At 51.6% G+C, this 15,932-nt stretch overlaps 1 protein-coding gene across 1 annotated transcript; it reads left to right on the top strand.

Moving 5' to 3' along the window:
* The first annotated feature begins 2,848 nt into the window (after positions 1 to 2,848).
* LOC129130587 (olfactory receptor 14J1-like) lies at positions 2,849 to 3,781 on the top strand. Its single transcript, XM_077173055.1, has one exon. It carries the CDS (start codon positions 2,849 to 2,851, stop codon positions 3,779 to 3,781), a length of 933 nt encoding a protein of 310 aa, XP_077029170.1.
* Positions 3,782 to 15,932: the final 12,151 nt, after the last annotated feature.

Genomic DNA, 15,932 nt, shown 5'->3' with positions numbered 1-15,932 from the left:
TCTGCCGGCAAGGGGCCATGGAACCTGGCTGCAGAAATGGCTCCTTGGGCTGGTTTCCAAGGAAACCTGAACTGATGGGGGTTGCCATGGCACCCAAAGCCAGCAGTGGGGTCCCTGCAGTGTCCATGGCAACAGTCCCTTGCAATGGCTCAGTGCAGGTTGGGATGATGATCCACCCTCACAGCTGGCCCAGGCAGGTCTGGAGTGGTCTCGGTGGCACCTTGGGCTTGGCACACACTTGAGGAGGGTGTCTGTTTGCAATGGGGAAACTCAAAGAGTTTTAGATTGCTTGAAAAACTAAAAGAAGCAAAGCTGCTCTTTGGCTTTGTGCAGTCAGTTCTCTGAGCAAAGCAGGTCCCAGGTGAGTGAGGAGAGACAGGATGGGGTTGGGGAATGTGGAGCAAGGTTGTGCACACTGGGTCAGACCTCAAGGCAAAGCTTCTCTGACCTGGCCAGACCTCCTTAGGAGAGTCCCTGGATCAATATCAATCACAGAAGGCTGCAATCACATCCTGTGTAATAAGAACAGCAATAAAGACACCCTTTAAAATAGGAATACATAGTTCTTAGAAGCTCTTTGAAATATTTCTCCATAACTGTAAAAGGAAATCATCCTGATGAACTGCATGAGAGCAGAGGGAAATCAATGCAGAGCCATGGTTTGTCAGGACTATCTTGGTCCTAATGAGCCCCGTGGTGCATTTGAAGCTGAGCCCTGGAACCTCAGGGCCTGAGAGGTGATTGAAAAAACCTTTCCAGGAGTGAAAGGCGGAGGGAAAACCCCAAAGTGTCTCAAAGCATGAATGGGTCCCACTGAGGTCAACACAGGCTCCTCATGGACTCCTTGGAGGAGAGAATTGGAGGTCAGGATTGCACAAAAACCTCTCAGAGATTCAGAGTGAAAAGGAACATCCAGAGTACCTTAAAAACCTGGAGTATCTCAAAGTATTAATGAGCCCCACTGAGTGTCAGTACAAAGCTCTCAAGGGACTCGTTAAAGCAGATAATTGGGGCCATGATTGCACAAACCTCTCACAGGGTCTGGATCAAAAGGGAAACACCAAGTACCTTCAAATAACTGAAGCATTAATGAGCCCCACTGAGTGTTGTTACTGACAAAGCCTCTCCAGGGACTAATTACAGCAGATAATTGGAGGCCATGATTGCACAAACCTCTCAGAGACTGCAAGGCAAAAGCCAAACCCCAAGTCCTTTGAAAAAGCTGCAGTCCCTGCAGGGAGCATTCAGGAGCCCCCAGGGCCATTGCTGAGCAAGGCTCCCCAGGGACTCCTTGCAGCAGATCCTTGAGGCCACTGGGATGTGGGCTAGGGGGGGATGCTGAGGGCAGCACAAGGGGCTGACAGTGCCCAGCCTGGCTGGGGCTGGGCCAGGAGGCCCCAGGGCCTCAGCACAAGGTGTCTCCTCCCAGCCCTTGCTGGCACAGACCCTGCTGTGCCCCAGGGCACCAAGACTTGGCTTCTCTTTGTCCCCACCTGTCATCACTGCCTGCAGTTCTCTGCTCTGCCTGGGGCCTGGGGACACTTGCTCAGTCGTGTCCCTCTCTGGGACCCATTAAAAGTGCAAGAAAGTTTGGAGTTGGATTCTGCCTTGGAGTTCTGGAGAGGTTTCTTCAGCTCCCTCTCAGGGACTGATGTTCAGGGCCTGAGCACAAAGCCCCAGAGGCTGATTAAAGTCCTTGTGCTGTGTCTGTGCTGCTGAGCTGGGCTGGGCTCCTGGCACAGAGGCAGCTCCTGGTGACCAAGAAGAGCTTCAAAAGCACATTTCTCTTGATGAGCAGCTCTTGTGCCAGCCCAGCAGGGCTGGGGCACTGCCTGCAGCCAGCCCGGGCACAGCACAGAGGCACAGAGAGCTTCAATCAGTCAGGGCTGGGACGGGGCTGAGAAGTGCCTGGGGCACAATCACTGCCAGCCCTTGGCACAGGAACCTCTGGCTGCAGGACAGTGCAGCTGCAGCTCCTGGAGCCATCTCCTGCAGCTGGAACATGCCAATGCCTGCAGAGCCTGTGAGTACATTCTCTGCTTGTCTCTTGTGCAGAGCAGCCAGGGGTGCCCAGGGCTGTCCTGCAGAGCAGGGTCCTGCAGCCCAGGGCGCTGTGCTGGGGCAGGGACTCTGCTGCCTGCCAGGGACAGCTCTCAGCCAGCCCTGGCAGCTGCTGCCAGCACTGGGGGACATGATCTGGGTGGCAGGAGACAGCTGGTGAGGCTTGGGAGTGTTCTCCTTGTGTGGGGAGGATGCTGCATTGTTCAGGACTGCTCCCAGCATGGCATTGAACTGCAGAACATTTCCCAGTAGGTTATACAGGGAGTACAGCAAGGCCGGGGATGCATAAAAGGGAAAATCCTGCTTTTTTAATCTACTGCTGCTGGTTCCTGAGATGGGAAATTGCCCATAGATATTCATCTCTCAGTTAAGACTGAGAAAAATAAAAAGAAAATTTCTCTCAGATCTGAATAAATTCCGCAGTGACAGAAATCAGCCCTTACAGGCAGCCTCAGAGCTGCTTTTCCAGCCTCCTCAGGGTTGCTCTGACGTTGCCATCAGAGCCTGCAGAGCCAGAGCTGCCCCTGGGCAGTTCCTGAGCTGGGAGGGCTCTGCAGGGCAGAGCTGAGCCCCCAGGGCTGGGCTGGGCTCTGGCAGCACTGGCAGGGCCCAGCCCTGGGCACAGGGAAGCAGCTGCTGGCAGGGACAGCTCCAGGCAGCAGAGCCCTGGGCAGGCAGTGGGGGGAAAGTGCCCCCAGGCTGTGCTGGGATATTTCAAGTCCTCTCCAAACCCAACTATTCCATGATTACTTTTCTTACAGATCCCCATGCCAAGGCGACACAGCAAATGTCCAACAGCAGCTCCATCAGGCACTTCCTGCTGCTGGCATTGGCAGACACGCGGCAGCTGCAGCTCCTGCACTTCTGCCTCTTGCTGGGCATCTCCCTGGCTGCCCTCCTGGGCAACGGCCTCATCATCAGCGCCGTAGCCTGCGGCCACCACCTGCACACGCCCATGTTCTTCTTCCTGCTCAACCTGGCCCTCGCTGACCTGGGCTCCATCTGCACCACTGTCCCCAAAGCCATGCACAATTCCCTCTGGGACACCAGCAACATCTCCTACACTGGATGTGCTGCTCAGCTCTTTTTCTTTCTCTTCTTTATTGTAGCAGAGCTTTGCCTCCTGACCATCATGTGCTACGACCGCTACGTGTCCATCTGCAAACCCCTGCACTACGGGACCCTCCTGGGCAGCAGAGCTTGTGCCCACATGGCAGCAGCTGCCTGGGCCAGTGCCTTTCTCAATGCTCTCATGCACACGGCCAATACATTTTCCCTGCCCCTGTGCCATGGCAATGCCCTGGGCCAGTTCTTCTGTGAACTCCCACAGATCCTCAAGCTCTCCTGCTTGAAACATTATCTCAGGGAATTTGGCCTCATTGCAGTTAGTACGTGCTTATCATTTGGTTGTTTTGTGTTCATTGTTTTCTCCTATGTGCAGATCTTCAGGGCTGTGCTGAGGATCCCCTCTGAGCAGGGACGGCACAAAGCCTTTTCCACCTGCCTTCCTCACCTGGCCGTGGTCGCTCTGTTTGTAAGCACTGCAATGCTTGCTCACCTGAAGCCCCCCTCCATGTCCTCCCCATCCCTGGATCTGGCCCTGTCAGTTCTGTACTCGGTGGTGCCTCCAACTCTGAACCCCCTCATCTACAGCCTGAGGAACCAGGAGCTCAAGGCTGAAGTGAGGAGACTGATGACTGGATGGTTTCAGAAATATTAAACTGCTGGAGAATTTCTGCAAATCACTTGTAATAAAAGTCATCTTTGATACTTCTTGTTGGTTCGGTTTAAGGTTTTTTCTCTTTGTTTTACTTTTTCCATATTGTCTACATATAAATGTCATTGTTTATGCCATTTCTCATTTTGTTTCTCTCCACCTTCCCTGTGACTACACACTGGGTCAATGAGGGGCTGTGCTCTAGGTGGCTTTAAATGAACTAAAGGATCTCCCAGCAGAGTTTTCTGCAGAGATGCCCTTTTGTTGCCTTCTCTGGAGCTGCAGCAGCAATGTCTGTGTGCAGAGCTGGGGCAGATCAGTGCTGGCCCGGCAGCTGTGCCCAGCAGCAGCAGCAGCAGCACTTGGTGTTGCCAGTGCTGCTGCCGTGGCCCTGCCCCGCTGCCCTGGTGGCCCTGGTGTTGCTGCAGGGCCTGAGTGCTCTCGGGGCCGGGCACAGCCCTGGGGGTGGCAGTGCCGGGGCTGCAGCAGGGACAGGCCATGGGCACTGCTGGGGCAGCGCTGACGCCTCAGGCCAGGCCCTGGGGGCTCCAGGCTCCTTGCCCAGGCTCTCTCAAGAACACGGCCAGGCCAATGCTCAGCACAGAAACCCCCGTGAGCAGCCCCAGGCTGGCCGTGGGCAGGCTGGGGGCAAACAGCATGGCTGGGGCTCTGCAAGGGCCCTGGGGCAGACGGGAAGGAGCAGCAGAGCAGGGGCTGATCCATGCCCAGTGCGCTGCACAGCCCAGGGCAGCGTCCCAGAGCGTCCTCATGCAGCTGCCAACAACATCCCCCCTCTGCAGCCCTGGCCTCTCCCCCAGCTCACACAGGTGCCCCATCCTTGCAGGCACAGACACGGCAGCACTGCCTCAGCAGCCCCTGTTTGCATTGCACACAGCAGGGGCAGCACCCCCATGCTGTTGCTGTGGGGACATGAACCTGAGGGAGCACAAATGCCATCAGCCCCTGGGGCCAGCAAGGCCTGCGGGACACCAGGGAAACCACTCAGCTTTGTCCTGGCCTCTGCACTCAGCCAGAAAGTTTGTTCCCATCAGCTGGGAGTTTCCTGTGCCACTGCAGACGCTGTTGCTCAGAGCCAGGGCTGCCTGGCAGCCACCCCCAAACTGCCCTGAGCATTTCCTCTGCTTCACCTTTGCCTTCTTTGCTCTTCTGCTTCAAATTTCTTCCCATTGCCCAGCCCTGTTCCCTGCCCTGCAAACAGCCCATCCCTGTTTGCCCTTTCCTCTCTCGCCCCACTCCCCATTGCAGTTCCTGACTTGGCACCTTGGGAACATCCCTTGGGCAGCAGGATCATCCTACAAGTGCTGCAGGAATTGTCTGCAGGCTCCTGCAGTGCCTGCTGCTGCTCCCTTGCCAGAGGCACTCCAGGCCAGGGGGGCACATCTGGGCTGCTGTTTCTGGCTCTGGGGCTCCCTGTTCTGGGCAATGAGGAGGAGCTGCAGAGGCTCTGCAGGACTGACAGAATGGGCTTTGGGGCTGCCAGGAGAAGCTGAGGGATCTGGGCTGCTGGAGCTGCTGAAGAGGAGGCCCAGGGCTCATCCTGCAACTGCTCCTAGGGTGGTTTCAGGGAATCACAGAATCAACAAGGCTGGAAAAGACCTTGGAAATCATCAAGTCCAACCTGTGCCCTGACATCGCCTTGTCTCCCCTGAGCCTCCTCTTCTCCAGGATAAACAACCCCAGCTCCCTCAGCCACTCCTCACAGGACTTGTGCTCCAGAGCCCTCCCCAGCCTTGTTGCCCTTCTCTGGACACGCTCCAGCCCCTCCATGTCCTTCCTAAATTAGGGGGCCCAAAACTGGACACAGCACTCGAGGTGCTGCCCAACCAGTGCTGAGCACAGGGGAAGAATCACTGCCCTGCTCCTTCTGGCCACACCATTCCTTATCCATAGGAGTGCCAGGGGTTGGATGAGGGAAATGGTTGAGATGGGGTTGGGGACAAAGTTTCATGTGTTATCAGCCATGAAGGGTCTTGATCTTTATATCTCTTTAGAGTGCATTAGAAGGTACTGGGGGTCAATATCAGTTGGACATTGCTGATACCAAGCTATAAACAGGAAAAGAATACAGGACAAAACTGTTCTCTCTGCATTGTTTTCAATACAATATATTCACATTAAATAAACTACTGAAATCCCTTTAATTAACCAGAGAAGCATTGAACATTTAAATGATTCCCAGGGGCTTTTCTTGTTCTGCTGTTTTGAACACATGTGTATGAGACTTTTTCAGTGAATTCCTGAACTGAAGATCTCAAGAAAGAAGAGACCTCTGGAGTAATAAAATTCATCAGCATCCTCCGAGTGGCTGAGGATCCATCCCTATCCGGGCAGCAATGAACAGAAATGGGCACAGCTTTGTGGCTGCTGTCCCAGCTCTGGCATGGGCCCTGGGCCTGGAGCAGGAGCAGCTCTTGAGGGCCCCAAGGCCGGGGCTCTGGTGCTGCCCTGGGCAGATGGGATGGCAGCAGGGGCTGCAGAGCTCTCAGCACCTCAGCCCAAGGGGAGCAGGGCAGCCAGGGAGCCTCCTTTGGCCTTGGCCCAGCACCTTCCCCCATGGCTGGGGCTGAGTCCTGTGGCAGCTGCAGCTGCTGCTGTGGCCTTGGCAGGGGCTGAGGCCGTGGGGCCAGTGGCCAGAGCAGCCTGGGCTGAGCAGAGCTGTGGGGCCAGAGCCGGCTGGGCTGGGCTGGGCTCAGAGAGGCCCTTGGTGCTGCACAGAGCTCAGGGCAGCTGGCAGAGCTTGCAGGGAGCTGGGCTGGGCTCCGAGAGCCTGGCCCAGAAACCATCAGTGTCCATCTCAGCCTGGCTGAGCGTGCAGGGGCAGGACTCAGGCCAGGCCTTGTGGGGCAGGGCCAGCGCCTGTGCAAGGCATTGCAAACAGGCAAGTGGCCCAGAGAGGAGGCTGCTCTGTGCCCTTGGTGGCAGGGACAGAGCAGGGAGGGGGCCCAGGACATTTGTCAGCACCAGCCTCTGTGCCCATGTGTTGGCAGCCCTGGCTGCTGAGCCCAGCTTTGGCCTGGGCTGAGTTTGGCTGTGGCCCAGCTCCATCCTCCTGCGGGGCTCAGGGCCTGTTCCCGGCCATGGCCAGCCCTGGCTGCCTCTCTGCTGGCCCAGAGGCCGGCAGAGCCCGGGGCAGGGCTGTCTGTGCAGCCCCACAGGTGCCAGGGGCTCTGCAGGAGCTGGCAGAGGCTGCCCAGCAGGGAGGCCATGGGGCACAGAGCCCCAAGGCTGCTGTGGGCACCACGGCACAGGGGCCGTTCCCAGCCGCAATGCTCCTGGCCCGGGCTGGGCCTGCACAGGAGCTGGGCCCTGTTTCAGACTGGAGCAGAGCAGATGTTGATGGCACAGGAGCCCTGCGGGACTGTCAGGGACCAGCAGCTTGCAAGGTGCTCTGCTCTCCCTCAGGTGCTCTCGTAGAGATCCAACCCCAGCTCAGGGCACCTCAGGGCACAAGTGGCACTGCCTGTTGATGGGCACACAGCTGATGTCTGCCTCGAAATTGGCACAGGTGTTAATACCTGGTGGTTTCATAATACACAAGCAAATCTTTATTATCTGGGTCATTAGAGTACTTTCAAGAAATGGCAATATTTTTCCGCCAGTGTCCTGGTTTGAAAAGGACGCGAGTTTTTTGGGATGCTGTTGTCAAACCAATAGGTGCTCAGATTTGAATATTGGCACCTGGTGTGGCCACTGAGGACATGGATACGCCTCTGAGAACACAGGGAGTTAAAAGCAGGGAACTCCCAGGGGGAGCTCTCTTGGGTTCTGTCTGTGAAAGAGGTCAGAGCTGCCCTGCCCGGCTGCGGGCTGGCAGGGGAGGGGAAGCCATGCGGCCACGTGAGGTAGGCCGGGCCTTGGACAGTGAGGGGAGGTGAAGGCCCCTGCAGGATGGAAGGGTGGAGGAACATTGGAGAGTCATCGGGCAGCCAGCCCTCCAGAGAGAAAGAGAGAAAGAGAGAGAGAAAGAGAGTGAGCCTGTGCCTGTGCTTGTGCCAGCTTGAAATTCGGTATCACATGCAGGCAGCACGGCCGGCCATAAAGGAGAAGGGGGGTGCAGCGAGAAGGTGCCTGGCAGGGCAGCCATGGGAGTTCTGGACAGGCAGAGCCTGAGATTTTTAACCCTTTTCTTGGATGATGGAAACCTTACTGATCCTCCTGGAGTTGAATGAGAAGAGAGATAGAGATGAGAGAAGAGGAAATGGGCCACGAGAGAAGCTGAGAAGAATCTTCGTTGAGAGGAGGTGATGGAATGGCCTTTGGCTGGACTTTTCTTGTATAGCCATGAACAGAACCATTTTTTTCCTGTGACACAGAGACTGCATCTAGGGGGAGGCAATGTCTTGGAGCCAAGAGAGTGCAGTGATGTTATGTGAAGGAGTGCGTGAACAGAGACAACGGGTGAGGAGGGTGGTGGTGCTCTCCATCTTCAGGGAAGAAGAAGAAGATCTCTGTTCTTGAGACCCCTCGGCCCCAGGGGCTGAATTTGGGAGGGACAGGTGTCCCAAAAGTGAGAGACTGTGCTTTTTTTGGAACTGGGCAAAGCATCCTTAAAAGGGGAACCCTAGAAGCAGCTCTGGTCCATGTGCAGTGGTGAGAGCACTGGGCATGAAAGGAAGATGTCACGATGGCAAATGATCTCCAGGCAGTGCCACGTGTGACATGGAAACACAAAAGGTCTCAACTGTGTTTCCAGGGGAAGCCTATGGTACAAGAGGGACTCCTCTCTTCTTGATGAACTGAGAACTGATTATCTAAAGGGTGGTGATGGACTGAGAGTTGGTGATCTGAGGGGTGGTAACTGAATTGAGAATCCAAGGTTTTGTCTTACTGTGATGTATTGGGAACTTGGTGGGGGGAGGAGGAATGTTTGGAAGGTTTTCATCCTGAGTTCTGTTTGTGTTTCTTTTATATATTGTAAGTTAATAAAGTTTTTTTTTTCCCCTTTTATTCCTCAGCTGGAGCCAGCTTTGTCCTATTCCTGGTCACATCTCACAGCAGACACCAGGGAGAATGTATTTTCATGGGGGCACTGGCATTGCGCCAGCGTCAAACCGTGACACCTTTGTAGCAGATGATTGGCCCGTCTATAACTCAGAGCTCCTCCGCACCACAGGTAAGAGACCCAACCTGGCAGATACTTGGGACAGGTGGACAAAAATGCTGCCCAATGCTCTAGAGGAACCCCAAGAATTGGACCTGTTGGGGTCCTCCAAGGCCACATACTGTGTCAAATTTTACTTTAGATGACTGAAAAAGAATTGGCCAGAAACTGACCGGACCAAAAACACATACCAAAAAGACAAATCAGCAATTAACAAAGCCTGTAACTATCCCTATGGATAACTATCAACTCTATTGAAAAGCGGTAAATGCAATGCCTTATTGCCTATCAAATTTTAACATGGTCTGATTTCTTTAACAAGAATGCTAACAAATGTGCCATATAAAATGATGCCAGATACAGTCACAAAAAGCTGTTGGGTTGTTCAGCAATATGCTAAATTGCACGTTCTTATATTTATTTTCCAGTAACCCGGCACTTCAAAAAGTCTTACTGAATTTCTGTTTCCATGGAATTTGCAGTTACCGTGGGTTTTTCTCATAACTGATTTACTTATAATTCTAACATGCTTGTTACAACTTGAATCCCTCCAGTGCACCATCATGCTGTTATTTCACTTATGGCTTATTCACCCTTAAGTAGTTTTTTTGTGTTAATAACCTTGGACAAAATTACATCATGCCATTATCTGTAACTTTTAAGGATGTTCATTTTAATTCTGTTAAATTAAAGCCCAATGTTGTAATGCTCAGTTACATTCTGTTAAATTAAATAAGGCAAAGGGGTTTTTTTGTTAAATTTTGTAGATTTAATTTCTGTTAAGTTTCAGTATTGCTAAATTTGAAAAACGTTCTATTCCAGTTTTTATGGGTCCAGTTATGTTTGGTATTAATAGTAATTAACTTTGAGTTCTCTTGAGTGCGCTTTTTGTTCTACTAAGGTGATAATGGATTTAATTTGAAATCCTTTTAGGGCTGAGTTTAAGTTCCTCTTGCTAAGCTCTAGCGCTGTCCAAATAAATTTCTATCAGGTTTGAGTGTTATTTAATCTGAGGTATCATAAATGTTACTAGTGAGCTGTTCAGTGTTTTCCTTTGATGCATTTATTCTGTCATAAATAGATCAATCTTTGTATTACTGTTTTTATAGCCAGCTTTTCATATGCTTTACCATCTTTTGGTGTAATTATCTACAAGACACGTGTCATTTCAGGATCCTCCTTTTGTTCTCTAGCTGCTTATGTATCTCTCAGACCAGGCTACCCCTCTGGCTGGGCTCCGCACTCTGGCTCTATGGTTTGACCCAGTGCTGCCTCATCATTTTTAAGTATTTTTCAGAGTTCCAAGAAATGATAGCTTTGTGGCAAGCCTCCCCTAAACTGATGGTATTGTGACATCTACTCTAATCAGATGCAGCCCCAATTATTATTACAGAGCCACTCCAACATTCTGCTGGGTTTAAAGCATCTCTGTGATGAGGGAATTTTGGTGGAGACAGCTCTTGCATGGTTCATTAGTCTGTCACCCCCAGACCTTTACTCCTAAGTGCTATTCTCAAGAGCCTTGTTTTAAATGACGTTCAGGGAATTCTCTCCCACTTAGAGCTTGGGTGGTGGCCAGGCCTTTGCTCTTCCTGGATGGGAATTGCCAACAGACCCAGATGTTTTCTGCATCAAAACTAGATTTGAGTTGGTTTGACTTGGCAATTTGACTCTCTAGATATGACAGTTGAACTCTTTTTAAAGGGAGCTTGGGAATTATTATCTGGAAATAATTCTCCAAGTGCCCCTGAATCGAGGTTTGTCAGCTGTTTGCAGACTCTGGGATGATGGTACATTATTGCAGAGATTGCTATTTACCTAATTCCACCTATGCTGTTAGCTTTGTCTGCTATTTGAAATATTCCTGATTGTTGTATTCATATTATTCCTAATTGCTCTAAGTTTCTTGTCCACTGCATGTATTATTTTGCTATGATGTTTCTTCATACTCATAACAAAATACATGCATCTCATTCTTAAAAAACAATAAAGAAAAGGAATGAATGCCGTAAGAACATTCAAATAATGCAATATGTACATGAGAAATTTGGATGACTAATCATCTTGAATAATGCAATATTTACATGAGAAATTTGGAAAAAAGATCATCACATCTAAATCCCAATTGAGTGTTTCACCACAGTGAAGCCTGATTGATTCATAACTTCAGGAGAAGATGTGCCTGTGTTTCATCAGCAGCAGCTCAAAGCAGTCACCTGTTCATTCCATCAGATACTGATCAGCTCTGAAAAAATGAGGCCCAGTGCAAAGAGAAATAACCTCATCACCTTGCAGCCTTTGCTTAAAAGGTTTCCTTGCAGCCCTTGTGGCCAGGGCAGGAACAGGAGGAGGACTGCCCAGACATGGCTGTGTCTGGACACTGACAGAGGCAATTTGCCAACAAAAGCCTCCTGGCATCCTCACGGTACAGAGCTCCTACGAACCTTCTTCAGTTATTCCCTGTTCCAGCACCCAGGAGGACATTCAGTGATGTCAAAGATCAACATTTCCAGCTCATAGACTTTCTCATACTTCTCAACTCATTGGAAACAATGGTCATTTCTTTCCATTTCCCTAAGAGACATTGGACATTATTCTTTTGTTTTCTCATGCTGCAAAACCCTGTGTCAATGACTTGATAGAATTTGGTAAGTTTTGTTGATTGTAATTGGTCTTTTATCTATCTTATCCCATATCTAACAGATAACCAGTGATAACCTTGATGAGATAATGCCCTCACAAGAGTGAGCTGTTTCAACATCAGAACATAGGAGCCTTTTTTAAATGAACGAAAAGGGGGAGATGTCATAGACAGGTAGAATAATGATAAAAGAAAGGCCCTATGAAATCAGGCCTTGTTCTGCCATGTTAATAGCTGGCCTGTCATCTCTTCTGAGTGCAGCTAAGCAGTTACAAGTTCCCATGTGAAGCTATTGTGAGAATGAGACTTTGTGAGCAATCTGTTCTGAGGGTGAAAAACAAATGCACCTGCAACAACAAGGGATTTGTCCCATGAGAATCAGTGAAGAGAACAGGTAAACAATACAATAGAGAGATTTGATGCACAAGTAAAATCTATTTTATTAACCAATAATAGAATAACTGATAAGAAATCTCTGAACTAACTAAAGTTGCACACCAGGTCCTTCAAACTGTGTAAAATGAGTTACATGAATAAAGAATAAAGAGTTCTCCAGCTCAGCTGGGTCCTCTGGGATTTCAGTTCCCCCCTTCTTTGAGGCTTTGGGTTCCTCCTTCTTTGGAGCTTTGGGTTCCTTCTTCTTTGGGGCTTTGGGTTCCTTCTTCTCTGAGGTTTTGGCTGCCTTCTTCTGTGGGATTTTGCTTTCCTTCCTCTCTGGGGCTTTGGTGTCCTTCTTCTCTGATGCTTTGGTTTCCTTCTTCTCTGGGATTTTGGTTTCCTTCCTCTCTGATGCTTTGCTTTCCTTCTTCTCTGATGTTTTGCTTTCCTTCTTCTCTGGGATTTTGGTTTCCTTCTTCTCTGAGATTTTGGTTTCCTTCCTCTCTGATGCTTTGGTTTCCTTCTTCTCTGGGCCCTTGGTTTCTTTCTTCTCTGGGATTTTGGTTTCCTTCTTCTCTGGGATTTTGGTTTCCTTCTTCTCTGGGATTTTGGTTTTCTTCCTCTCTGGGGATTTGGTTTCCTTTTTTGGGATTTTGGTTTCCTTCTTCTCTGGGATTTTGGTTTTCTTCCTCTCTGGGGATTTGGTTTCCTTTCTTGGGATTTTGGTTTCCTTCTTCTCTGGGGTCTTGGCTTTCCCCTTCTCTGGTTTTGGAGGTTGCTTTCCCACAGAGACACCCTTCTTTTCCTTCTTCTGCCTCTCTTCCTCCTCTAAGGCTTTTGCCTCCTCCTCAAGCTTTTTAGCTGACTGTTTCAGCTCCCTTCTGCAGACAAAATAGAAACCATGGCTGAGAGTCCCTACCAGAAACTTGGGCTCCCTAGTCCTGGCTGGCCCTGCACTTCATTCCTTGGCCCTGAGGCCATTTCCGTGAATTCTCCTCAACCCACAGAGGCTGGGAACATCCCAAGTGAGGCCATTGGTGGAAGGGGACCTCCAGGCCCAGCCAAACCTCAGCTTTGCCATCATAAGCTCTTGACTGTGCAAGCTCCCTCTTAAGGCACAGCCAGACCCCTCCAGCCCCTGCTCAGGCTGATCCAGCAGCTCTCTGTGCTGGTGCCTGAAAACGCCCTTTGTCTCTTGGCTTCCCAGTTTAGAGCAGAGCACAGATTGCTGACATCTGCTTATCTCTCCTACAATTCTTACTCAGCTCATTCAGCCCCCTTCCTCCTGGGCATAGCTGAAGCATGATTTTAAAGAGTTCAGATTTCAGCTGAGGCTTAGAAGCAATTCCCATTGATCAGGATGTAAGTTAGACAGGCAGACCATAGGTTAATGATTATGAGATGCTTAAGCCGGAGCTGAATGTTCTGTTGTTTACCATGAGGAGCTTCTTTCTAGAAGGAAGTGGAGGAAGTGAACTGTCATAAGAACATCTTGAAACCAGGAGAACAATGCTTAGGACCTGGGCTTGATGTCAATCAGTCACTAAGCAGGGGGCCTTGGATCGTGCCAGAGGGTCACAGAGACCTGATGAAGACATTCCTGACTTCATCCCTTAAGACCACAGACCCAATTCGAGACCCAGTTCAAGGGAGGAATTGCACAGGTGTGAAGGACCAATGAGCTCATTTGAATACAGAGCGGGGACGGGAGGTGCTGGGCTTGTGCAGATGTATTGTATGTAAGATCTTGGGCAATAAAGAGAGGGCAAAGAACCTTGGACAGCGCAGTCGCGCCTTTTAGGGACGGCTCTGGTGCCTCCCGCTGGTGTTAATAAACACACCACTGTCTAACTTTAATTAGTTAGAGAGTCTGTGTCCGTGACCTTCGCTTTTAATGACTCCTAGCCTGCTCCTTCATGAGAACAATGCTATCAGTCAGAAAGCAAAGGCTGCAGGAACTCCTCTCCTGCAAGGCAGGCTCTTGTCAGCCAGATTTCCTGCTGGAACCCAGCTGTGACCAAGCAAACCAGTGCTGGCTGCCATGGAAACCATTGGAAGCAGCCTCGTCCCTCTCCTCCCCATGAAACCAACTTCAGCCTGGCCTGAAGAAGTCCTGATGCACAGGCTGGCTTGAAGCAGCCTCCACTCCCAGCTCCACCCTGGGCCTGTGTGTCCTGAGCTGGGCTGCCTTGCTGGAGCTGAGCTTCTCCTGTGCTTGCCCACGGCTGCAGATGCAGGGGAGCCTAAAGGACAGGAGCTTTTCTGGCTGCTGTCCCACCATAAGGAGAACCCTGGCAGATCAGCATTGCCAGGGCTTCATCTGGGGCAGCAGCAGGACCCAAAGCAAGGTTTGCTCTGTGCCCCACGCCTGCCCATACCACAATCCCACTGTTTTGGTGAAGAAGGGAGATGATGGAGAAGATGCCACTCAACACCATGCACTTCAAGACACCTCTAGAGGCAGTGCCAAGGCAAGCCCAGAGCCCAGCTCCCTGCAGGCAGCAGCTAAGCCAGGAGGGCTCAGCACTCCAATAGAGAAGAAGATGTTGTGTCTCAACAGGAGAAGGTCCTTCCTCTCTTGGCAGCCAGGGAGCTCAGAGTGGCCCTCCCTGTGTTGCTGCTGGCCCTTGCTCTGCAGCACCTCTGAGCTCAGAGTCCTTGGAGCAGGGAAGCCCTGCAGGGACAATAACCCATGGCAGAGCAGGAGCCCATGGAAGGCTGACTCACCTCTCCCTCAGAGGGGCCTGAGAGCCACAGTTGATCTCCCGGGGGCTCAGGGAGGAGCTGACACGTGAGGCCTCCCCAGGCACCAGCCCCTCGTAGCTGGGGCCTCCCTCCACGTGGCACAGCTCCGGGACACTGCAGGTGCTGCTGAGGTGGCCAGAGAAGGTGGAGGAGACCTGCTGGCTCTCTCCTGGCTGCAGCACACCTGGCACTGGCAGGATACTGAAAGCCTGGGTGGAAGACAGGAGAGATTGAGGTGCTGAGCATGGAAATGGATGCAGAAGAGCATCTTGGAGCAAAGTGCAGCTGTAGCTAGAGGGGCCTATTCCCCAAACACTGCCAGAATCACCCTCACCTCATCCTGCATCCATGCCACTGACCAGTGCAGGGACCATGGGGAAAATCTTCTCCCATCCTCACGGGTCAATGCATTAATTAGTATATTACATGAAAGTGACCTGGGATGTCTCCTGGCAGTAGAAATTCTCTCTGATGCATAACTTGCCTTTAAAAAGTTTCAAAACTTCCTGCTTTTAGAAAAGGAGGAGACTCAGAGTGAGAGCTCTTGGAGCTGAGGGAAGGAGCCCAGCCCAGCTCATCTGACTCCTGAGGCTCTTCCCCTCTCTCTCTGATTTAAATGCTGCTTTCTCAAGGTGCTACAGCAAAAGCGCCTGCAAAAACTTCCTGTGGAGCACCTGAGGAGTTCCAGGGGGAGCAGTGCCCTCCATAGGTGCTGCAAAGTGTCCTTGGGCAGCCCTACAACGTGTCCTGCACGGCCTCTCCAACAAGCAGCTGCTCCAGCAGCCCTTTGTGATGGGCCTGCAGGGATGGGAGGCCCCTCTGTGGCCAATGCTGAGGGCCCCCAGCGGCACTGGCAGCTCCAGCCCTGCTGGCCACACTGACAATGGGCAGTGAGACAGATTCCCTCCTGCCTTCTCTGCTCCCAGGGGAGCGTGCGCCACGTCCAGGGAGCACCTGAATCCCTCCAAGGCTCGTGGCAGGTGAGGGTTTGCAGGAGTTGGTGCTGGCACCTGGAAAACATGCCATTTTCTGTGCTGGGAGGAAGAGACAGCCACTCTGCAAAGTCTCCCTTTGTGAGACAGCTTCAGGGCCAGCAGTGCAGCAGCAGCTCTGGGTGAAAGCAGAGCCCTGCAAACAGGGAGTCTGGCTGCCTTGGGAAGAGGCTCCATGGAGATCAGGATCATCCCAGCTGGCTCTGGGAAGGAAGCTGGAGGCCTTACCATGATGATGCAGAGAAAAGCCTCAGCTTACTTTGGGAAGAAAACCAG

Source organism: Agelaius phoeniceus, unplaced genomic scaffold, assembly GCF_051311805.1.
Source record: "Agelaius phoeniceus isolate bAgePho1 unplaced genomic scaffold, bAgePho1.hap1 Scaffold_110, whole genome shotgun sequence".
Lineage (NCBI taxonomy): Eukaryota > Metazoa > Chordata > Aves > Passeriformes > Icteridae > Agelaius > Agelaius phoeniceus.
The sequence above is the reverse complement of the archived record's forward strand: the minus strand, read 5'-3'. Positions and strand labels throughout refer to the sequence as shown.